This window comes from Tympanuchus pallidicinctus, unplaced genomic scaffold (genome assembly GCF_026119805.1).
Source record: "Tympanuchus pallidicinctus isolate F22 unplaced genomic scaffold, pur_lepc_1.0 scaffold28, whole genome shotgun sequence".
Lineage (NCBI taxonomy): Eukaryota > Metazoa > Chordata > Aves > Galliformes > Phasianidae > Tympanuchus > Tympanuchus pallidicinctus.
In genome coordinates this window covers 2,653,647-2,677,719 of record NW_026294745.1, presented here as the reverse complement: position 1 = coordinate 2,677,719, position 24,073 = coordinate 2,653,647, and the positions used below count along the sequence as shown (strand labels likewise).

The 24,073-nt window shown below is 55.4% G+C and overlaps 1 protein-coding gene across 16 annotated transcripts in view; it reads left to right on the top strand.

The window, feature by feature from the left end:
* The window catches only part of NCOR2 (nuclear receptor corepressor 2), a 163,947-nt gene that overhangs the window by 132,526 nt on the left and 7,348 nt on the right, over positions 1-24,073 (top strand). For 10 of the 16 annotated variants that reach the window (XM_052691171.1, XM_052691170.1, XM_052691168.1 and 7 more), the window contains exons 21-42: positions 763-883; positions 1,637-1,853; positions 5,500-5,655; positions 6,169-6,308; positions 6,380-6,485; positions 7,113-7,217; positions 7,770-7,873; positions 9,664-9,814; positions 12,521-12,673; positions 13,015-13,101; positions 13,510-13,787; positions 14,727-15,090; positions 17,034-17,261; positions 17,425-17,670; positions 17,778-17,927; positions 18,357-18,491; positions 18,597-18,759; positions 19,258-19,688; positions 21,018-21,161; positions 21,241-21,413; positions 21,743-21,936; positions 23,187-23,336. In XM_052691171.1, the coding sequence (XP_052547131.1) occupies positions 763-883; positions 1,637-1,853; positions 5,500-5,655; positions 6,169-6,308; positions 6,380-6,485; positions 7,113-7,217; positions 7,770-7,873; positions 9,664-9,814; positions 12,521-12,673; positions 13,015-13,101; positions 13,510-13,787; positions 14,727-15,090; positions 17,034-17,261; positions 17,425-17,670; positions 17,778-17,927; positions 18,357-18,491; positions 18,597-18,759; positions 19,258-19,688; positions 21,018-21,161; positions 21,241-21,413; positions 21,743-21,936; positions 23,187-23,336 (3,996 nt within the window). The remainder of the gene's footprint in view (positions 1-762; positions 884-1,636; positions 1,854-5,499; positions 5,656-6,168; positions 6,309-6,379; positions 6,486-7,112; positions 7,218-7,769; positions 7,874-9,663; positions 9,815-12,520; positions 12,674-13,014; positions 13,102-13,509; positions 13,788-14,726; positions 15,091-17,033; positions 17,262-17,424; positions 17,671-17,777; positions 17,928-18,356; positions 18,492-18,596; positions 18,760-19,257; positions 19,689-21,017; positions 21,162-21,240; positions 21,414-21,742; positions 21,937-23,186; positions 23,337-24,073) is intronic. The other 6 variants (XM_052691175.1, XM_052691173.1, XM_052691181.1 and 3 more) reach the window with 1 other exon arrangement.

Sequence of the window (24,073 nt, the reverse complement as noted above, 5' to 3'; positions counted from 1 at the left end):
AAAATTTCCAGTGCATCTTAGGGCAGAGCATCCATCCTGTGCTGCTGTGCTGCAGAGAGCTCGCTCCTCTCCTGCTGCTGGTGAGAGGTCAGGCTCCGAGAGAGCAGTTGGTATCTCCAGCATTGGGCGCCTAAACCCAGTCCTGCAGGAGCTCCCATCTTTGGGGAACCCATTCCCCCTCTGGTCCAGGCACTGCACACTGTGGGTCTGGGGCAGTCCCAGCACAGCCATGTATTTATTCCCCACACATGGCCCAGCCACGCTTGTTTATTCATCCAAGGGTGAGCGTGGAATGACCTTGAAATTTATAGGCTGAAAAGAGCAGTGAAATAACGGCTAAAATAAACAAATCAAGCTGTAAAACTTAGAAACGATGTACTGGCTTCAACAAAGCAGAGTCAGGAGGGAGAGAAAGTGGAGATGTCCTGGAGTGACATGGCCCCAGGGTCTGAGTAAGGGCCTGGGAGCTGAGCACCTCTCAGCCCATGGGTTTTGCCTGTCTCCATCCCCATCCCCTCGGGTGGGACCTTGGATATACCTGCATGTCTTGCAGAAGAACTCATCTGAGGTGGGTTTGGGAGCAGGCAGCAGCTCGCAGGGCCAGCAGCCCAGCTGTGCTCACAAGTCCCACAGTTGCCTAGCTGGCCCTAGTGATGGCAGGCATTTCCTCCAGGCTCAGCAGAGGGACAGAGGGGGTGGGGGAGCACCCAGACATGTAGTTCGTCCACGATGTTCCTCCTGTAACCCATGTTTTGTGTTCAGGTTGCTGTCCCCCCGGCCCAGCCTGCTCAATGCCGCCAGCGAGGCCAGGCTGAACTCCTCGCCACAGAAACCGCTGGACCTGAAGCAGCTGAAGCAGCGCGCTGCTGCCATCCCTCCCATCGTAAGTGCTGGGACTGGCAGCAGGCTGAGCTCCTGTGTTGGGTGGTGGGAGCCCTGTGCAGGCAAAGTGCTCTGTGCACAGCGCGTTCCCAGCTGCTGGAGGCCGCCAGCAGTGTTTGAGTGTCCCTCAAGATCTTGTATCAGAAAGTAGTGGGAGGTCTGGACAGAACAAGCTGCTCATTGCCATGTGACTGCTGCCTCCTTTGCTTTAAAAAGCAACCAAGCACCCTCCCAGGCTGTGCTTCCCTTGGTCTCGTGTGCTTGAAGATACCGTGTGAAAAGCGTTGATGCTCTTCTTCATGTGAAAGCTCTTCCATGTTCCCTTTTTGGCTGTCCAGCAGCCGTGTGCTGAACACACTGATGTTTCTCCAGAGTCCTCCAGGGTCAGCAGCAGAGCAGCAGCGTTTGCAGGGTGGGGAGAGGAAATCCCTGCTCTCATATGCTGGGTTTGAGTCCTCGGGGAGGACCCATTCCTGCTACTCTCTCAGTTACAGCATAGATGTGGCTGTTGTAGTAGAATTTCTTGCAAAAGCCACAGGCACTTATCTACAGATTGCAGGTTTTAAACAAGGGCAGCCTGTGGCCCAGAACAGAGCTGATGCTCTTCACCATGGGACATTTCAGTCTCCTGTGCTTGGTGGGCTCTGCAGTGTGCTTTGCCATGACCATGGGGCGGCTGCCTCTTGCTGTCCCTGCGGCTGTTGGGGATGCTGACAGCACACAGCAGGCATCAATTCTTCCTCTCCCGTTGCAGATTTCCGAAGGGTTCTCAGAGGGGATACTGCAGAGCGGAAGCGTGAAGCCCCCGGTGCCTCCCCACGCCTTGGCTCTCTACCAGCAGCAGATCACAAAGGCCCACGAGTCCTCCCGTGAGGATGTGCCCCCAAGCAAGCAGCAGGAGAAGGAGCAGCAGCAGCCAAGCAGCAGCCCGAGGGGGAAGAGCAGGAGCCCCACTGCCGGGGACAAGGAAGGTAGGGCAGCGTGCTGGCGGTGTGTGTTTATCTGTGAGGAAACGTGCTGGGCTTGGCCTGCAGCTCTTCTCTTAGCTCAACGTCTGCTTCGGCCCCTGAAAGCTCTTTAACAGCACCTTGAAGCGGGAGCTGGGAGGCACGGCTGATCTGCCGTGTTCGTTAGACAGTACATCATGTCTCACTGAGCCTACGGCAAACACCGCGCTGGTGTCGAGCACTGAGGAGGTGAAGATTGCCTTTATTACCCTTTCTGCCATTCACTTGAGAGCAAAGGGGCCTGGAGGCATGCCAGGGCTTTGGGCACAATGGCTCTTTTCTACCTTGCTGGCTTTTTATAAAGAATGCTTTTAACGCTCAGCAGGGACCATTATTTCATTTAAAATCAATGCTAATACTGTGACTCTGAGTCCGAAGGTTCCTGTAAAGATTCCCAGTGCTTTTTCCCTGGAACAGCTCTGATACGATTTGGCTGCCTAATGAGCAATTCAGAGTTTCCCACCATTGAGCATCTCAAGTGTTATTAGCTTGAGCACCTGGGGATGGAGGTTAAGGAGAGTCAGGAAGTCCTGATGAGCCCATCCTCTGAATGTGTTTTTAATCTCAGTGTCAGTCTGCTCAGTCCAACATCTGCGTCCCTGCCCCTCGTAGCCTGCGCTGCAGATGTGCCATGGGGATGTTGTCACCAGCAATGCTGTCAGGGAGCAGGGAGCTGGGCTCTGGGTACTGCCCCCCGTCCTGGGATGGAAGTGCAGGGAGATGGGGCTGGAGGAGACTGGCCCTGGCCCTGGGCTGTGGTCTGTGCTGGAAAATGGGTGCCCAAATTCAGCTCTGGCAGCTGGGATCTCAGCGCCCTGCTGTGTGTCTTGGCCTGAGGGTTCTTCCAGCAGCCGCGTCCCATCGGGCAGAAGGGTGTGCTTGCAGAAGGAGTTGGTTTCTGGGTCTTTGCCAATTTTTCCTTGTTTCCTTAAACAACAAATAGCACTGTGTGCATTCTGCCCTCCAGAATGTTTTGCATAGAAGCCAGGAAGGGGACTGCTCACCTTGAAAGCAGGGAGTTCCCTATGAGTCACGGTGTTGCCACCCATGAAGTGCCATCTCCAGCTGATCCCATCCTGCTGTGCCTGCTGCCCGGGCAGAGCACCTCCCTCAGCTGGGTTTCATCTCTTCCTGCACTGCAGTCCTGTGCAGATCTTGCAAAGCTCAGCTTCCCTGTGGGCTGTGTGGCACAGGAGCAATGCTCTGTTCTGTTTCCAAACCCTTCATACCCATGAATCAGAGTCTTTAAGTCTGGAAAAGACCACTAAGATCCCCAACCCAGCCCTGATCACATCCCTCAGTGCCACATCCCCATTGTTCTTGACCACCTCCCTGGGCAGCCTGTGCCAGAGCCTCACCACTCTCAGAAATTTTTCCTCATAACCAGTCTGAACTTCTCCTGGTTCGATTTAAGGCCATTGCCTCTCATCCTTGTTTGTGTGCTGGTACCACCATGAGTCTGGGTTGCATGAGGACCCTTGGGAACCTTCTTTGTTTGGGGTGTAAATGCATGTCCACGAGAAAATGAGCTTTGTGCTGAGAATCACCTTGAGGGGAGAAGCCAAGAGCCCAGAGCCCAGTTTCAGTAAGGGTATGGAGTTAGATGGTGGCTCAGTGCTGTCCCTGCCTGCGGGATCCAGGGCTGCTGGTGAGAGATGCAGATAGCATTGAGAGATGTGCGTACCAAGGGAGCCCCTTCCTTCCCCTGCATCCGGATGGAGCTCCAAGCCTCCACACTTGGCCCATTGTGCCGTCACATCACGCTGGAGTTGGACTCGATGCTCCTTTATGAATCCCTTCCAACTCAGGCTATTCTGTGGTTTTATGGCGGTACTGCACAGGAGGCTCCAGCCCCGCAGGCCTGCACCAGGGCAGCCATAGCGAGGAGCAGCAGCAGCTCCTCCCGCTGCCCCCGGCCTGCCGAGGCCCCATCGATAAGAGCTTCAACTCTCGCCGCCGCTCCGGGGATCAGCGTCCTTCGCACTGTTTTGGCTCCGCTTCAAAGCAAAGTCTTGCACACATCCTGGCTGAGGCGTTGGCTGCCTCGCGGCCCCTGGCTGGGACAGTATCGCCTTGGAGGGCAGCCAGGCCCTCGCCGTGCCTCCCCGACCCCAGGCAGGACGCGCCACGCAGCCCCGCCGGCTCTCGCAGACGGATCTCTCCCCCCGTTGCCTTCAGGCGTATCTTTGGTTATCGCCCGGCGGTTGGAAAGCGGGCGGTTTGTTTGGTGTTGATTTAGTTGGGTTTCAGTCGGCCTTTGTAGGAGATGGGGAGCCAAGAGCATTAATTTGGATGACGGATCGTATAAACTCTGACTCCTTCGCTTCGATTCCAGGGGTTTGATAAACGGTTATAGGAACTCTCTCTTCCCTGTGTAAGTGCTATTTTATCAAAGCCGGCTGAGTTATAGCCGCCCTCTAATGCGGGGGCAATTAGGAACTGGCCGCATTTCACAGCCCCAGAGGCGCAGAGGGGAGGGAGCAGCACCGTGGGGCTGGGGAGGACGTGGCTCGGGCGGGATGTGTGGGGCCGTGGCTGGGAGAGCACTGCCAGCCCCCATGTCCCAGTGCCTTCCAGCCCTCAGATCGGCCCCCGGGAGCTGGGAGAACAGGGAATGCTCAGGGACCCAGCGTGGGATCTTGAGGAGGGAAGATGCTCAGACACCTCTGTGTACTGAGAATGGATTTCTTGCCTCACTGAAGAGGACAAGAATAATCTCCCAGCTTCTGAGTACACTGAGCATTAATAATGATAATGCAGTAAAGCCTCATTAAATTGGGCCTCTGATAATCTACTTGCCCTATTATTAGGCTTAGCAGAATTCAGGCATCTATTTTTATCAGAAATTGATGGGTAAAGGCTGGGTGCGCTTGTGACTGCCATTGTTTACTGCCCAGTTTCTAATTTCTGGTCGATGCAGACGTTACGCCGGTGGGTCTGGCAAAGAAGGGCAGTGCAGAATTAAGCGTTTATTGATTAAAAGCAAATCCTACCGAACCTGCCTGGGATCTGTTCCAAAAAGACTGCCTCATCTGTCTGCTCAGCTCAGTATCCTCAGTGAGGATGCACCTGGGATGAAGCTGGCACAGATAAAGCTCTTTTCTTGCACCCCGCAGGGTGCTCAGGTCAAGAGGGAACAGCTCCTCCACCACCAGGCACCTCTTGGCCTTGGATCAGCTTTCTTATAGTTGGGGTGAACCCAGCCTGGCATCCAGTACACCTGACCCAGGGAACTTGAGGAAGCTGCCCTGCCTCCAGCCCAGCTGCTAGGCAGCAAGGAGGCATGCAGTCATCCCACAGAGCCCGTCCTGATCTTCATTTGCCTTTGACAGTCCCGTAAAGCATGCTTGTCCAGGTGCAGGGAGAACATCTGCACATTATTTCCTCTTCATCCAACAAGCTGATGCCTTTCTTTCTGGCCCCTCCAGCAGGCTGCAAATGGGTTGTCACTGGCGAGCCAGCCCCTGGTGGTACCTGTTAGGAGTGTGAGCCCAGGGAAGGCTGTTTCACCTCCACACGGATGGCTGTGGCTTCACCTGCTTGCTGAATCTCCATCCATCAGCCTGAGGGTTGCCACTGAGCAAAGTGTTTGTTTCTGTTTTCTCTGCAGAAAAATCCGTGCATTTCCCATCCCTCGCAGAGGCTCAGAAGCTGGGCACGGAGCCGCCGCCCACCTCGTGCTGGCCCCCCGTCCTGTCCTACTCCCGAGATGTGATAAAAACCTCTCCCCAGGCAGAGCCTCACCTGTTCCAGTATAACCCACCAGGCACGTGAGATCCCGTGGTGCCCTGACCCAGGGCTGGGGGCAGAGCTGTGATCGCAGCTGGCATCATGTGCTGCTCTCTGAAGTCAGTGCAGCTCTTTTCTTTTTGGGTAGGACAGGTCTTGGCAGAAAGCTGCCACCTCTTGCTTTGCTCCAGCACGGAGCAGCCTCCCAGCTGCTGCTGGGGCAAGCTGAAGGCAGCAGGCAGGGCTCCTGAATCCCACCAGGGTGGGTTAGGGATGTTATTTGTCCCAGGATACCATGAGTGTTCTCTAAGACACCCTTGGCACCATCGTGGGGGTTTCAGCCCTCGCTCTGCTGTGCCTTTCTGGCTGGAGAGCACACAGCTTGGATACAAAACCAAAGGGAAAGAGGCAATAATTCAAACAATAACAGAGGCTTTCGAAGCGATTGTGCTGCTTGGATCCTGGAGCAGGGTCAGCCTGTTCATGCCCTGCTCTCTCACTTGCCCATTGTTTTCCCTTGGTCGTGCTAACACTCGTGTTTCCCACGCAGGTCACCCTATCCCGCTCAACCTGCACGAGAGCTCCCGCTCGGGGCTGCAGAGGCTGGCGGGCATCTCCAACCCTCCTCCTCTCATCTCCTCCACCAAGCATCCCTCTGTGCTGGAGAGACCTGTCGGCTCCATCTCCCAGGTACGGGCTTGGGTGTGGGCAGTGGGGACACATCACTGGGCCGCCCCCTGACCTCCCCTCTCACACTGCAGGGAATGCCCATCCAGCTCCACACACCCTACAGCTCCGAGCACGCAAAAGTTCCCGTCGGCTCCATCACCATGGGCCTGCCCCTGACAATGGATCCCAAGAAACTGGGTAAGGAACGAGGGGTGGCGAATGCTGTCTTGCAGGACGTGGCAATGAAGTGCAGAAGGAACAGACCTGGTCCAAAGATGGAAGGAGTAATGTTTTGGGAGAGCAAAGCCAGGCCTTGGTGCAGGCTGCCCAGGGAGGTGGTGGAGTCGCTGTCCCTGGAGTGTTTAGGAACTGTAGGGTTGTGACTCTGAGAAACGTGGTCAGTGGGCATGGTGGGGGTGGGGGTTGGTCAGTGCACTAGATGACCTTAGTTGTCTTTTCCAACCTTAAAGATTCTGTGATTCTGTATGTGCAGTGTAGGAAATTTGGTCAGGAACACTTCCCAGGCTATAAATACCACCTGGCTCACACTGGGATTGAAGGAAGGAAATCTGTTGCCACTCCTCAGGCTGGTAGGATAAAGAGTGAATGGCCTCAAGTGAACAAAGAAAGTGCTTAGTTTGCATATTTGGAAGCATTTCTTTACAGCAGAAGGAGATGGGCATGGGGCCACGTCTGGAGGGGCACACGCATGCCAGCCCCACACTGCAACCCCTGAAGGGACATTGATGGCTATGAGCACAGGAGGTGCCAGCAGGAGGCTGAGGAAGATGAAAGCCACACTGACCTGTGCTTTGTGTTTTCCAGTGCCTTTTCCTGGAGTAAAGCAGGAACAACTCTCTCCCAGAAGCCAGGCCAGCCAGCCTGAAAGCCTGGTGATGCAGCCAGCCCCAGAGGGCTCCGTCCTGCGGGGTGAGCATGCAGCTGCGTCCTGGTGTGGGAGGGAGGGGGATGCTCCACTGCCACACTGCCCATGGCTGCCATGGGGGGGCTTCTGGGGGGATTTCTGGGTTTCCCTTTTTTCTTCCCCCATAGCAGTGCAGGGGAAAATAAATACAAAGGTGTTGCTTTTACACAATCTAAGTAATTCTGGTTCGTAAGCTCTCCCAGGTTTGTGCAGCCATATGCAGAGTGCACAGTGCCTTGGCTCCAGCCCAGCACAAATAACACACAAATGAACTCAAACCACCCTGAGCTGCATCTCTCTGGAGATCTCTGATCGCATCAGGAGGAGCTGAGACATGCTGTGCTTTCTCCCAGGCCCATCAATCTGCCCAGCTCTGCTGTGAATGCACCATGGAGTTGGGAGCTTCAAAATAACGGCTCCTTGCACTGCCCAGCCCCATGGCTGCATCCCTTAGGGGGCAGGGTGGGGAGGGCTCTGCAAGGTGACATCTCCTGGAGGGCTTCCCCCACTTGTTTGGCTGACCACAAATCACAGTTCGCCACCTTTGTGTCCTGCAGGTACATCCCTCAGCTCTGCCTCAGGAGGGAGCATCACCAAGGGGACACCCACATCCAGACCCCCTCCAGAGTCGCCCATTACGTACCGAGGCTCCATCACACATGTAGGTCCCTCGTCTCTGTCGGGCTTTGCTTACCTGGGTGCTGCTCATTGGGCACATGGCATGGGGCTGAGCAACACAGGGAAGCATCACAGATCCCTTGCAGACAGCCTCAGCCTGGCGTGGCCCCAGCCCCGTGCTGTGAGAAGGGCAGAGCTTAGCAAGCAGCAATGCACGTCTGAGCTCCCCCATTGAATTTAGTAGCTGTCAAGAGCACAGGCAAATGCAGCTTTAAATGGCTCTGAGAAAGTAATCCTGCCAGGGCAAGAAGTGGTGAGGAGGAGGAGATGGGTGGAAGGCTCTGCCCAGGCAGAGGGAGGGGGAGGCTGCGGGGTGCATGTCAGGTAACAAGCTCTGCTGCCAGCGCTGTGCTGTCTGTGGGTCCTGCCCAAGGGCTCTCTTGAGCAGAATGATGCTTTGGCCTTAATCTCCACCATCCATCTTTAGAAGAGCAGCTGGCAAGCGGGCAATAGTTTTTGCAGCGTGAGTTATTGCTCATCTGGTTACGGAGCGGAGAGCATAAAAAAAAAAGTCATCTGTTTCCCTTAGGGATTTGATCTGGCCATCATTCAGCTATTTAAAGCCACTCGTGCTCAGATTTTTGCATGCTTCTTTCAAGCAGGGTGACTGTGTCCCTTTTGGCCCTGGGGACCTTCACCTAAATCCTGGCTCAGAGCAAAAGCTTCTCCTGCCCGGTGCCCCACATCCAGCAGCTGCCAGGGCTGCAAGTGACACAGCAGAGCAGTGCATCCCCCTGTGTGCCCCTGCAGCAGCAATGGGCAGGCATGGAGTGCCTGGAGCACTGGTTCAGATAGTGAGCAGAGTTTAAGATGCTGTGTTACATCCAGCTATTTGATCCACCTACGTTCCTTTCACTTGGGATTGAAGGTACCAAACCCAGAGCGAGAGGGCACTGCCATCCCCAGTGTGTGTGCAGATGGAGCACCCAGCCCTGCAGCAGCCCCCAGCGCTGTCGTTGATATTTGATCTTGCATTACTCATCCAGTTTGCAGGAGGCAGGTCTTGAATAGACGGTCTCTGCTCTGAAGCCATCTGTCATCATTTGCTCTCAAATCCCCTCTGAGCACGTCCACGGAAGGAAGATGACTTTACCTGGGGCTTGGAACACCAGCACCGGGTGTACCCTGCACGCCAGCAGTCAGAGCACTGAGCCTGGATGCTGCAGTGGGGTTTTGTGGACTGGTGTGGCTCAGATGGCTTTGTGCAGAGCACGAGTATCTCCACGTTGGGGTAGGGGAACAGTCTGCAGAATCTCAAAACGCCGACAAAGCTGGTATTTTTAACTTGCCAGTTAGGGCAGAATGGGCCAGTTAGGCTCAGAATGGGTGCAGGTCAGCAGAGGTGTTCCCTGGCATGGAGCAGGGGGACTGCTGCTCCCACGGTGCCTGTTCCCACTTGGCACTGAGCAGGTTGTGATGGCAGAGGGTGGCAGAGGGGTGTTATGGGGCTGCGACATCGCCAAGGACACCCAGCTCTGGGTATTGTGAAGGGGAGCCCCCTGGAGCACAGTGCCTGCCATCCCCACACTGTCCTCACCCCTGCCTCTTCCCAGCAGCCTTCTGCAGCTCACGTACCTCCTTACCGCTCCTCGTTATTGTCCTCATCAATAATTAAGCCGCAGGTTTCTCGCTGATGGCTGTCAGGAAGCGGAGGCCGGGTGAGCTCTCCTCCGCTCAGCTTCCCCGGTGGAACAGAGTGTTCCTGTGTGCGAGCGCACTGCTTGCTTAATTGCTTGTGACACTGTTAAATATGGATCTTGGTGGCTTTCCAAGGGCACCCCAGCAGAAGTGCTGTACAAAGGAACCATTACCAGGATAATCGGAGAAGACAGCCCCAGCAGAGCGGAGAAAGTGAGAGAGGATGCCATGCCAAAAGGACATGTCATTTACGAGGGGAAGAAAGGCCACGTGCTGTCCTACGATGGTAAGTCGCAACCCTCGGCCTTTTGGGGGCAGGTGCTGGAGGGCTGTGCAGCGGTGCTGGGAGTCGGGAGCTGTGTGGGGAAAGGCCACAAAGTGAGGTGGGATGACCTCATGGGTTCACTTCCAGTGTGGTTTCTCTCTGCTTCACCTCACCTCCCTACAGCTGGGTTTCCCTCTGTCTCATGCTGTCCTCTTGCCTTGGTCACGGTGTTACTGACCCCATCCTGGTGTACTGTGCCAAAAGAGGATCCTCAAGGTCTTAGGCCAAAGCGGAGCCTAACGAACCTGTGAGATGGAGGCAAGTCAGGTAGCTTGGCATAGAGACATTGGGACATCAGGCTTCCTCCTTGGGATGTCTTGGGCACAGCAGCACCGTGGCTCTGTTTCCCTGTGGCACATGGGAGCTGGTGGCTCACTGTCCATCAAGAGCTTGGCCCTGTGTCCTTCCCACATGGCCTGTGTGACAGCCAGCAGCAGAGCAGCACAGCACACTGAGCAGCACAGACAGATGCTGCCTCGCTCACAGAGCTGTCTGTGTGCCATGCTGGGGCTCCTGTGCCTCCAACTGCTGGTGCCCAGTCCCGTGTGTTGGGAAGGACAGCACTGGGACAGTGTGACACAAATTGAACTGCGTTAGGGATTGGCAACAAGTGAGCCCCCAGCTCCCCTGGCTCCAGGGCAGGATGGAGGTGCTACTTGTTAGTAGGCTGACCCCTGGCTGCTCAGAGAGCAGTGAGATGCAGAACTGACAAAACAAATGTTGGCCAGTGGCTTCACTGAGGATGGTGCTGCTGTTGGGAGGGCTCAGCACGCCCTGCAGATGCTGCACTCAGACCCCCTGCGCAGGAACATTGCCATGGGAGGTGCCGGAGCTGTGTTAGCAGCATCAGCATGCAACCAGCAGCTGCTCTGTGCCTTTGTGCCTGCTCAGCAGACAGCAGCGTTGCCCATAAGGGCTCGTCCTCAGGCTGTGGTGGCCTCCATGGGAAATAAGCAGATGTTCATCTCCAGTGAAGCCAGGAATGCCTGCTGTGCTCTTCTTGGGCCAGGATAAAAGCAGCTGGAACTGCGCTCTGGCTTTGGCATGGCGTGGCCATCTCACAGGGCTGCATCACTTCTCTTCTGAGTCAGATTTACAGAGATGAGTAAGGACCAGATCCTGCTCTCAGTCACCTCAGTGCTGCGCTCGCACGCCTGCAGCCCTAAGAGGGCAGGAGCTGCTTCCACCCTGCTGGGTCAACCCAGCCCATGGGGGAGGCTGCTGGGCTCCTGCTGTGCCACCTCCCTGCAGGCGGCTGCAGGGCCTCTGAGGACAGGGCTGCGCCATGTGGAAGCCGCCTCATGCCACGGCCTGCCATGCTTGCTGTCAACTCTGTCCCAGATGAGAGGTGTCACCACGCAGGCGTGTATCTGTGCACCCTTTGGGACAGTTGGCAGTGCTGGTGCCAGGCAGGGCACAGGAAGCGCTCTGGGACTTGTTGTGCAAGCAGCTATTTCCATCTCCTTCACAGGGGCTTGGCGTCCCCAGCTGCAGCCATCTCCTCTCTCCCTGCCCTTCGGGGTGTGGAGGAATTAATGCCTTCCCTCCAAACAGCCCACTACACGCTCAATAGCATCGATCTGACCTTAAGCCATCCCTGCCCTGCAGCCCAGCCCCACTGCCTGGCTCCTTCCTGCAGCCAAAGAGTTAAAAAAAAATGAACAAACAAACAACAACAAAAAAAAAGAAAAATGAAATTGTTGTTGATGATGAATTTTGGCAAGCCGAAAAAAAATTGCAAATTCTTTAGTGTCATGAGGGTGCTTAAAATAAAAGAGCTGTAATGAGGCGAGATCCTGCAGCATGTGCAGGCTGAATTGTGCTAGATTGGTTATTCTCATGCTGCATATGATTGCGGATGGCTGCTGCGAGGCAGGGACGTGGCTTTGGAGTGGTTTTCTTTCTGTTCAGTCTCTCTCTTTCCCCAGTACAAAAGGGGCCGCATCCCCTCTGCAGGGCACAGATGTGCTGTGTTGGGGAGTGGCTGCGTGCAGTGCTTGCTGCTTTCCGAGCACCCCCAGATCTTTGCCCTTGAATGAAGCTGGATTGAAGGCTTAGGGCTGAACTACCTTTTGTCCCCATGTACACAGCCCCAAACCCTGTCTGCATCCCAGCTCCAGTTTGCAGAAGAATTGGCTCCATGTTTGTGTGAGCGCACAGCCTGTGCTCTGTGGTCACTGCAGTGCTGCCCCATCACGGCGCTGACGTGTGGGATTTTCACTGTCTGTCCCAGTCCTCATGTGCACTCATTGCTGTTTCAAAGGAACTCTCTGCTTTGCCTCTCCCCTCTCTTGTTTTTCTCACCCAGGGAGTGTCTCAGCAAATGTTAAGACTGGAGAGGATCCCAAACAGTAGGTGTCTAATAAAAATGAAAACAAACAGCAAAACTTCCCGGAACTACAGGGTTGAGCTCAGTGGAAGTGCAGCTGCCGACACAGGGGCTGGCCCCAAGCTGTCCCCTGTCTGCATCAGGGAGGGAGCAGAACGCAGTGGGGAGGATGCTCTACCCACACAGGAGGCACAGATCTGGAATCAGAGCAGGCAGGGAGGGCAGAGCCAGCAGCTGGATTTCTTGGAAGCCAATCTCATGCAGCGTTTCTTGCGTTGCCAAGCGGTGGCTGTTGTTCGGGTGGGGTCTGATGTTGATTCTCGGTGTTCCCATTCCAGGTGGAGTTGCTGCTTCTCAGTGTCCCAAAGAAGACAGCAGGAGCTCAGGAGCTTCACATGAGCCCACGGGAACCAAGCGGACCTACGATATGATGGAGGGGAGGATCAGCCGTGGCTTGTCGTCCCGGGATCCGCTGTCTGCCAGCATTGAAGGTAGGTGTGGGGAAAGCCTTTCACCCCTGTTGCGTCTGCAGAGACCCCATCTTGTCTCTTGCCTACATATCACACCTTCCCATGCCTGGCTGTGGTTTGCTGGGTCCCTGTTGCACATCCCAGCAGGGCAGTGTGGCAGAACGGGGGCATAGACCAGCCTGTGTGCCTTTGGCTTCTGTCCTGGTGTACCAATTTCAGGACTACAAAAACGGAAGCACATATAAAAAGAGAAATCAAGTCATTTAGAAACTCCCCAGCGTCCTGGCAATGCTGTCATTATACGTTGGTTTTATATGAACTTCTGTGCCACAGCCCAAGTTTCCCACTGTGATCTATCCTAGGTCTCATGGGTCGAGCCATCCCTCCAGACCGACACAGTCCCCATAACCTGAAGGAGCAGCACCACATCCGGGGCTCCATCACACAAGGTGAGGCTGCAGCAGGGCAGGGCCATGGCCAACAGTAAGATGGGGAAGTCTTACAGACACAGCCCCTTGTTCCTGTGGTCAGGTTAGGGCAGGAGGAACCCACAGTGCGTATCTTGGGGTCCAGCTGCAGGTGTGAGAGATTTTCAGTTGTGCTCAGTTTCTACCAGTCTACAGTCAGGAGTAGCATTCCCATTGACTGGCACAAAGGCAGGCTGCAGGTGGTACGAAATGAGCCCAGAAAGTGGTGGTGGACAGTCCTGTTGCAGCAGCAATGCAGATGCACGTGTGTTTGGTTGAGCAGCAGTCCTTGAGTTACATGTGTTAACTGGAAGCCCCTTGGACTGAGCATTCCCATGGGGACGGTGTGTGTCTGGGAATCACCCTCAGTTTGTCTGCTTGGGGCTGCAGGAATACCTCGGTCCTACGTGGAGGCCCATGAGGACTACCTCAGAAGAGAAGCCAAACAGCTCAAGAGGGAAAACACTCCACCACGGGACTTATCCGATGCGTACAAGGTCAGGTCTCACGAGGGCCTTACTCCCCTGAAAATGAAGCCAGCCCACGAAGGCCTGGTGGCCACAGTGAAGGAAGCAGGGAGGTCAATCCATGAGATCCCCCGAGAGGAGCTGAGGCGGACACCAGACATCTCTCTGACGAGGCCTCTGAAGGAAGGCTCCATCACACAGGTGAGCACGTGGACGAGCAGCAGGTGGGCTCAGACCTACTAACCCCGCTGTGCTTGTAGGGAACTGCTTCCAAAGCAAAAGGGGAGAAGAGGGGGCTCTAGGACTCGGTCAGCAATCAGTAGGTAGGCTCTGCCTGGGTATAGGTTCCGCTTTCCCATCCTCCAGTGGATAAATGCAGTACCTCAGAGCTCCCTGGCGTGCTGAGAAGGCGATGCCCTGTCCACACACACTGGAGCAGACACATTTGGCCCATGTCCAAGGCCAAAGTCAACATGGTGCCCTCAGCAGCTGTGACTCTGTTTGTGCACAGCCTCGGTCTCCTCCCTGTATGGGCAAGCGTCAATTCAGCAAGGCCAGTATTTAGGATGAAGTGTGGCATGCTGTCTCCTGTTGGGCTGCAAATATTTGCGAGGTTCCCATGGCACCTCGCAGTCCTACCTCATTTCACGGCATGTGTAGGAGAGGCGTGATGGGCACAGCCAGCCTTCAGTGGTGACTCATCTCCATCTTGTTGGAGCACAACAAGACATGCAGAACGGGCGCTCCACCCTGCCCGTTTCCATGCGGTGCTGCTATCTCTGCTTTGCGGATGGCTCTCGTCATTTGACCAACTAAAGTGATGTCTGGTGTACTGACCTACTGGCGCGGGAAGCGTGAGTTCCACTGAAGTCTGGTGGGCTGTTGAATAGGAATTAGGAATTTCTTTTTCTCAGAAAGAGCAGTCAGGCTCTGGCACGGGCTGCCCAGGGAAGTGCTGGGGTCACCGTGCTTGGAGGTGGTCGAGAACCTTGGGGACGTGGCACTGAGGCACGTGGCTAGTGGGCATGGAGGGGAAGGGCTGGGGTTGGACTGAGGGCTCTTAGTGATCTTTTCCAACCTCAGTGATTCTGTAACTCTGCTTTATGCCTCTTTGACCCCCCATGTTCCTTGTGTCCCCAGGGTACCCCACTGAAGTACGATAGCGGCTCTTCCTCATCGAGTACCAAAAAGCACGATGTGCGGTCCATCATAGGTAGCCCTGGGAGGACTTTTCACTCTGTGCACTCAATGGATGTCATACAAGACCCAAGGAATCTGGAGAGAGCTTACGAAGAAAGCCTGAAAAGCAGGCCGAGCCCAGTGACCAACTCGGGTGGCTCAATTGCCAGAGGAGCTCCTGTGATTGTACCTGAGCCAGGAAAGCCCCACCAGAGTGCCCTCGCCTATGAGGACCACCAGGCTGGGCACAGCACGGCATTCAGCAGCCACTTGCACAGAGGGTCTCCGGTCTCCACAAGGGAATCCACGCCACGGCAGCATGAAGGTAACTGCCAACTTTGTGTTTGGTGCTGGGATTTACAGCAGGGCACGTGGGAAGTCGCTGCTGATCTCACCTGTTCCCAGCAAGTGCTTGTCTGACCTGTTCTGTTCCAGCACCCACTCCTGCCTGCAGCCAAGGCTGACTCATGGGAGTGAGGGCTGCTGCCCTCCTGAGTGTCATCCTTGTGCCAGACTTGGCCATGGCACTCCTCTTTCTGAAGGTGGTCAGGAGAGCAGTGCTCTGGTGGAGAGGATTTCCACCTTTTTCACCAATCTGGTAAAATGAAATGGAAATGCGGTGTGTTTATCCGTCACCTCTGCACCTCACCTCTCCCAAGTGGGCCTCTGTGCCCACAGAGCCAAGCAGTGATCTGCTGGGATGCATTCAGAACCAGAGCACAGAAGGTCCCTGGCATTCCAGCATGGCGAGAGGCAGTGCAGATCCCATTCCATAGGACACCGCCTATCAGGCCTGCTAGCTGTGGGTAACTGCAGCAGCCTGGGAGCACTGTTTTCCTCCAGCTCTGTGGCAGTGTTTGGGGGATGTTTGCATCTCCCACCTGCAAATCCTTGTCCTACACCAACAGTCTTATGATTTGGGGGTGTGCTGCACAAGACACTGCCATCTGCCAAAAACCAACGCCAGGATGCAGCTTTCCTGAAGGACCATAAATTTGAGCTGCACGTAGCAGAGCTCTCCAAAAATCTTCCAGCATCACTCATGGCCAAATGATGAGGCTTTGGGCACATTTGGGGTCTCCATGGTCAGCTCATCCCTTTGCTCTGCTGTTTTTCCAGTGAGGTCCATCACTCTGGGAAAGCCTTCAGCTGCTTTGCGGCTGATGAGATTTGCACATATGGTGAGGATGGCATGAGGGAGGCAGCACCCAGGCTGTGGGGAGGGATCCCAAGGGGAAAATAAGTGCTCCTGCAAAACACCAGCAGGGAAGCGGGTTCCTTCATCGTTGGGCTCATGGGAAGGCATGGGCTGGCTCTTTTTCTGAATGGTTTTGGGCTCATAGCTGTGCAGTTTAGTGCAAGAGAAGTGTGTTCACGCTGCTTTGGGGTGGCTGTCAGTTGCTGTCCACAGTGTTGTTACAGCCAAGATCTGGTGATCATTGTCCCGGGTGGGGTGAGAAGTGCCACCAATGTCCAGCACAGGTTGGGAGAGCCAAGAAAAGGCCCTGACATTCCTCCAACCTCACTGTGAGCATTGGGCAAGAGCTGACAGGGCAGCTGGTGCCTGAACCCTCTGAACTGTGTTTCGTCACTGTGGCCGGGAGTTTCTGGGACTGCTGACTTCCATCGCTGGGTGCAAACATCCCCAAAACGCTGCCTGCAACTTGCAGGTTGCACGAGGTGGAGGAATGGGAAAGTCCTGTCCTACTGCTCCTTGCATCTGTGGCTCCACTCCCCACTTGGAAGAACTGCCTGTGCATGGCCTCCCTTTGGGGATGGAAAACGAGGCCATCTGTCTGTCCCTCCCTGTGCAGATGCTGCACTGAACCATGCATAGGACTGGCATGGGTCCTTCAGGACCATATGCAGTGCTGTCATAGCAAAGCCCAGCGTGCTGCACCTGGTGCCTGTGCCCTGTCCCAGTCCTGTGCTTGTGGGACAGTTTGAATGCTACATGGAGAGAGTGGGATGCCAAAGGGAGAGGTCCAGGCTGCGTGTGACGCAGGCAGTGAAGGGTGGGAGCCCCTCTCCATGTCTCATGGGGCACAGATGGGCTGGGACACGCTTCTCCTGCATGCAACCAGGGCTTGGCTGCCTTGGTGTTGGTGGTGTAATGTGGCATGGCAGCACAGCAAAGAGGAGAGGTCCCTCGAGTTCAGGGAGAGCTGTGGGCGTCCCCTGAGGACACACTTGGCTCAAGGCACCCCTCAGAGACATGGCTTGGCTGCAGTGCTTGGTCTCTGACTCATTTCCTTCTGCTCGCTGCAGGGAGCATCACTGCTGGGAAGCCAGTGTCCCAGGACAGAAAAATCACCCCCACATCGAGAGAGCTCACCAACTCCAAGTCTCCACATGCCCCTGTGCCCGACCACCACCACCCCATCTCCCCCTACGAGCACCTGCTGCGTGGTGTGAGCGGGGTTGATTTGTACCGAGGACACATCCCGCTGGCTTTTGACCCTGCTGCCATCCCGAGGGGAATCCAACTGGAAGCAGGTACCATTAGCAGGGGGGCTGGTTGTCTTGGGATTGTGCTCCAAAATCTAAGATTATGCCAAGAAAAAACACCGCTGTAGGTTTAGTTATGGTAGATGTGATACCTCCCAGAAACCATTCCTTGGGAAGCACCGCATCGCTTCTCCATCCGTTTCTCTCCCAGCCGCTGCTTACTACCTGCCGAGACATCTGGCTCCGAGCCCCACGTACCCCCACCTCTACCCCCCGTACCTCATCCGGGGGTACACGGACACGGCCGCCATGGAGAACCGACAGACCATCATCAACGACTACATCACGTCGCAGCAGATGCACCACAACGCCGCAGCCACGGCCATGGCGCAGCGGGCAGACATGCTGCGCGGCTTGTCGCCCCGTGAGCCCTCGCTCGCCCTCAACTATGCAGCAGGTCCTCCCCATCCAGGAGGGGTTGGGGCTGTTCCCACATTTTGGGAACCGGGGCCAAGTAACAGTGCCTCGCTGTCACCCTGACAGTCCTCTCGCTTCTCTCTCCAGGAATCATTGACCTGTCCCAAGTGCCACACCTGCCTGTCCTCGTGCCCCCCACCCCTGGCACCTCTGCCACCTCCATGGACCGCATCACCTACATTCCCGGCCCCCCCCAGACCTTCAGCAGCCGGCACAGCAGCTCCCCGCTCTCCCCAGGTAATGCTGCAGGTTTCTTTTCTCAGGGGAAACCGATTGGGCAGGACTCATTCATGGCTATGAGCTCAGCGTGCTGGGAAACACTGGGGATCACAAAACTTTCCTACCCAGTGATCAGGACTTCCTCACAACAGCTCCTCCCGTTCTGCTGTGGGGAGGTTCTTTGCTTTTCCTCCTTCTTTCCCAAAGTGGGAGCTAGCAAACAGCTTTGTGAGAGGTCAGACCCAGGAGATGTCACCAGGACTACTACTGTGTGATTTTCCTGGGCTTTGTCACTCAGGTCACTCTAGTCCGTCCTGCTCCAGGTGACCTTGGATGGAGCCATTTCTTATCTGCTCTGCAGACTCAGCAACGTGAAGGACAGGCAGCATTCCCTGTGGAGAGTGACTTTGTTTGCAGCCCTTCCATTGCCTTTCTGTTGTGTTTCAGGAGGTCCCACACACTTGACCAAACAGTCAGGATCGTCAGAGCGGGAACGAGATCGGGAGCGTGAGCGCGAGAGGGAGCGTGAAAAATCCATCCTCGTTTCCACCACGGTGGAGCACGCGCCCATCTGGAGACCTGGTAGGCTGGGGGGCAGAGCTGGCACCACGCCCTGGGGCCTTGCTGGGTGGAGGTGGAGTCGGAACTCCAGAATGAAGGGCTGAATCCTTGGCTGTCTGCCCCCAGGTACAGAGCAGTCCAGTAGCCGTTCCTCCTCGCACTCTCACAGCCACCAGCACTCTCCCGTCTCGCCCCGCACCCATGAGACCATCCAGCAGCGCCCCAGCGTGCTCCACAACACGAGCATGAAGATCATCTCCTCGGAGACCCCCACTCCTTCCGTCCTGCGGTACGTTCCCACACACCGTCCTGCCTCTGGCCTTGGGATGGATAGGTTGCTCATCATGAAGCGTTTCCCGGGCACCTTGGAGATGCAGAAGGGTTGTTTTGGCCTTGTCCCAGCAGGAGCACGGCTGGGACTCATAGGAAAGTTGCGATGGGGAGAGGGGGTTATGAATGTCTCTGGGCTTGTCCCATGGGCTTTGTTCTCTCTGGTGAATCCATCCAGGCCACATCAGGTATCCCACAGCCAGCTATTCTGGCAGGCACCTGGTTGGCAGAGGCTTCATCTGAGCTCCCTCACGTGCTCCAGTATGTGCCACCTCTGTGACCCACGGCAGGCGGTTGGAGCTCAATGATCTTTAAGGTTCCAACCTAAAACCATTCTGTGATTCTGTGCTCAAAGCCCACTGAGGATCACAGCCAGACAGTGCCAGTCTTTGGCCAAGCACTCCCCTTTGCCGCATGCTTTTCTCTGACCTTTTCTCCATCATCTTTTGCCTTGCAGAACCTCCTCCACCACTACCACGTCGCCCATCCGCTCCGCAGCCTTCCCCTCAGCCTCCACGCTGCGCTCCTCCATCAGCGTGGCAGACGGCTACGCGGCCATGCTGGACCCGGCCGTCCTGCAGAAAGAGGCCTCAAGGGCACGGGAATCAAAGGCAGAGCGAGCCCAGACCGACAGCAACGTCTTCACCTCAAAGCTGCCCAGCGGGGCTAGCCTCGAACAGTCGCCTTCACCTATTAAAGCCATGGAGTCGAGGCCTTTACCTTCCTCCGGACCCGGTTCTTCTCATCACTATAGCAGAGGACAGGGGAAAAGCCAGCAGCACCACCACCCTCTGGACCAGCAGCACTCAGCCTCGGGCCCCGAGCACAGTAGAGAAAAGAGTCAAAGTAAACCCTTTTCCATGCAGGAACAGGAGCTCCGAGCACTTGGTAAGACCGCCGCGACAGCGGCCAACTTCAAAGGTGTGATTATCATGTGCCAAATGTCTTGTGATAAGGGGCAGCGAGAAAGAGGCTCGCTGAGTACCAGCTCCACTAGTGATGGTAAGCCACTGGAGGGGGGGGAAGAGAGCTGTGGCCTGGCACCAATTTTATTTCATTACTTCTTATTTTCAGTTGTACATTTTGGTTATTGGCTTTGTCAGCTCCCAAAGTGTGTTTGTCCCTCTCCTCCCCGATTGTTACGTTATTGCAGTCATTATTTGTGTGGGTTTTAGGGATCTTCTCTTCTCCCACACTTTCCAGCCAAGCTCTGTTTTGCAAATGTCATGCAGTTCCTGGTATTGCTCTTACAGACAACAGCAATTTGCTAATTCTGATTTCCCCACCATTAGAAATTCCCAGGCAGTCTGTAACAAACAGTTGTGGGCAATAAATTGAAGGATCAAAGAGGCAAAGCAAGCATATGAGGATGATGTGGCCATTGGCCACTCAGCACACACGTCCTCACTCATGTCATGCCGTTGGGGTATCCTCAGGCTGCAGCTCAGCGTGGCTCTGACCGGGTCCCCTTGCTACAGCCTTGGGCCTGAGAGGTGGGAGCTGCCAGCACGCCCTTGCTCATAGAAGTCGTAAGGAGGGCTGTTCCAGTGAGGGTGGCTCACCACACGTTGCCTTTCCAGAGGACAGCCCAAGGCATCCTACTGGGGCCGGGGCAGTGTGTCAGTGGGGCAGGGTGCATCTGGGCACCGCTCAGCATTGCCAGCTCTGCCTGGAAGGGGCGGTTTCTAAGAATGGATTACAAGGAGGGTGAGGGTCTGTAGGGCAGAAGTTGTGAGTGTTGCCCAACCCTGGCTGAGCTGACAGGAAAACAAGAACCTTCTCCTGATCCTTAGCCCCACTCCATGGAATTCTGACCCATCTTGCCTCAGTTTCGTCACTCTTAAAAAGTAACGTTGATCCATTGCAAATCAGCACATTTTGAACCTTGAGTCTGTGCAAAGTATTTAAAAGGCAGACAGAGGACAAAAAGAACATCTGTGTGTTTGAGGAGGGGAAGAGCATGAGGCAAACCTGCAGGGGTTGAGTCTGGGTCCTGACTCTTGCTGTCACTGTGAGCTGCGTGTTCCCTCCATCTGCGGGATTCCCCAGATCTGCGGGAATGCGGTGCAGATCCCACTGAACCCTAGGGTTCAGCCAGACCCCGTCCACTTCTTTCTTCCCTCTTTGCTGAAAGCACAGCTGCCCACCAGCGACCATGCAGTGCTAGGGAACAGCTAAGTAACTCCCAATTTTAATGCCCTTCTCACCTTTATCCAGGCTTTCACGGCGGATACAGCCCTGACCGGATCGAAGCCGTGAGTCCTGTCAGCTCGCCCAGCCTATCCCATGAGAAAGGGGCCAAGCTGCTGCAGGACATGGAGAAGGGGCACGGGGAGCATGACCCAAGACAGAAACAGCAAGGTGAGAGCAGGGGCCCGGTGCCATGCTGAGATGGCGTTCAGCCATCAGGAAACGGGACACGAGTGTCACCTTACTTCAGCTCTGCTCTTTGTACCTTCTCCAGCCTCTCTGAAGGCCTCAGGCCCTGAAGCAGCCCACCTGCAGCACCTCCGGCAGCCTGACGGCCCGCAGCCCCAGTGCCAGCCCCTGCAGTCCAGCCAGAGCGTCAAGGGCATGAACCAGCGGGTGGTCACACTGGCCCAGCACATCAGTGTAATTAACCTGGTTTTCTTTCCTCTGGAGGGAGGAGGGAAGGGCCATGTTTAGAGCTTATATGAAATATATCTGGTGGGGAGGGCCCAGGAGTGATGCTAGAGACTTGGTGTAGAGCCAGAGAGAGCAAAGTGCATTGGATGCGTTCATCGCAGGTCCTTGTGTCCCAACCTAGCTCGTCGCAAGAGCTATTGCTGACAGGACACAGAAGTTACATCCCTGCAAGGCCTTACCAGCCTAATTTCCTCCTGCTAGTCTTTAGCTGACTCCTGTAAGAAGTAAGAAATAAAACCCAACTCTTCTTCTGACCCAAGGATTTCTTCTTCTAGGAGGTCATCACCCAGGACTACACGCGCCATCACCCCCAGCAGCTCAATTCCCACATCCAGACCCCGGTGTACTCCTTCCCTGGGGCTGCGTGCCCCGTTCTGGACCTGCGCCGCACCCCCAGCGAGGCATACCTACAGCAGCAAGAGCATGCAGTGGCTTCCAGGATCTCCCCACAGAACGAAGGAGGCAAAAGGTGAGCTCAGAGAGTTGAGTCACAACAGACACAGGTTCTGCCAAGCAGTAGCCATGGCCATGGTTGGTTGGGTTTTGAGTATCTCCATTGATGGAGACTTCAGAACCTCCCTGGACATACTGTCCCAGTGTTCAAGCACCCTCACAGTCAAAAAAGTGTTTTGTGTTCAGGTAGAGTTTCACTCATTTTGGTTTGTGCCCACTGCTTCTTTTGCTGTCTCAGTCCTCAGTCTCTGGCACTGTGCAGTGACCTTTCAGACCACAAATGGTTCCAGAAAAGCCCACAAAGAAACATACTTTCCACTGGTTCAGAGTAAATTTTACCTTCTTCGTTCCTAGTGATTTTTGTTGCTTCAGGCAGCACTGTTATTTCTTTTGTTATTTTTGCCAAATCATGCAGATGGCACTAGAAAGTATGATTGAGTTGGAAAAAGTGGGAAATGTGGGGATGGTGTCTGTCCTCCCACCCCAGCATCAGAGTTCAGTGAAATCCAGGTATGTCCAGGAAGCAGAAGGTCTCGAAACTTACAGTTCCTTGTCAGTAAATGCCATTATTTCCCTCAGCTCTGCATGGTCTTAGGGTTGGATTTGCAAAGTCAGGGGAGAGAGCCCAGCCCTGGCCAGCCAGAGATGAAAACAAAACTGAGAAAAAAAAACATAGGAAGAACAAAAATGTAAATTCCCAGAACCGCCTATGAGGAATTCCTTGTGGGCTCAACCCCGGCTGCCTCCCAGGCTGCAGTTGGAGGGCTGCGTCCCCCCGGCCGTCCCACACGGGCCCACCATGGCCCTGCAGTGAAGTGGATGGAGATGGTGGGTGCTGCCCTCCTGTGCATTAGCAAATACAGTGGAGAATCACAAGCTGTGTCCCCAGAGCATTGATGTCCACCCTCGTGAGGAATTGCGTCCCTGCAAACGCAGGAGTGGACAGATGCTGGGGCTGAGCTCCAGCTCTGCTCCCTCGTGGCATCCCCCCCTGGGACGTTGGGGGCATCACTGCCTGGCTTGCTGCCTGGAAATCTGGGCCACATCTCCGCTCAGCGCTGCTCAGCAAACGCCTGCAGTTCAGAAAAGCACCCAAACTGCACTGCTCTGAGGGCTTGTGTTAAACGGTGCCTTGAGCCCACGAGGGTGGGGAGCTTGGCTTCATTCCTGCTGTACTGCAAGCTATTTCAGTCCTTCCCCATCACCCCACACGGAGACTGAGCGTGTCGCAGTGCACCGATCGCATCTCCCCATCGCCGTCCTCAGGTCCCCGGAGCAGAGCAAAGCCTCAGCTGGCGGCGGGTCGGACAACTGTATCGAGCCCGTGTCTCCACCAGACGGCGTGGGAGAAGCGGAGCACGCCAAGAGCGCCACGTACCCGATCCTGTACCGTGAGGGCGAGCAGCTGGACCAGAGGTACTGCGCAGCCATCCCCACGCTCACCTCCACCCAGAGCACGACCCCATCCCTGGGCCCCATCCCTGCTGAGCTGGAAGCTCCGCTGTTGGCGGCTTTGATAATCATACAGCGGGGCCAGCTGGCTCCCACAAGCCATCCGTGGAGCTGGCCTCTGCACTGCGCCTCCTAGGACATGGCCACGCTGCTGCGTGCTGCTCAGCACTGCAGCCTGGTTGTGTTCCCATCCCTTCTGCTGCTGCGTCCCAAGGGGCCCTCTTCAGTCCCATCTGAGGCATCTTTCTGTAGAAACTGACTCCCTGAATGTTTGGCTGAGCAACAGATCTGCTCTTGGGGAACTGATTTTTAGGTCTGAAGGAGTTGAATGGGCTCATTTATTGAAAGGTGGGAAGAATTAGGGCATAGATTTTTTCTTGCAGACGGAAGCAATGTCACATCCCAGGTCATCATGGAAGGATATAAGGAAGAAGGGATTTTCAGATATGAGGAGGAAGTTTTTTACAATAACGGCAGTGAGGCACTGCACAGAGTGCCCAGAGAGATGGCGGTGCTCCATCCCTGAGGTCTGTGAGCACTGATGGAGCTGTGAGTGTCCCTGTGCACTGCAGGAGTGGGACCAGACAACCTTCAGCGGTCCTTTCCAACTGTAATGGTTCTGTGATGGATTGGATATCCCAGATATCTCAGGAGCCCTGTACTGATGATGAGGAGTTGCACTAAGAGAAAAGTGCAGCTCT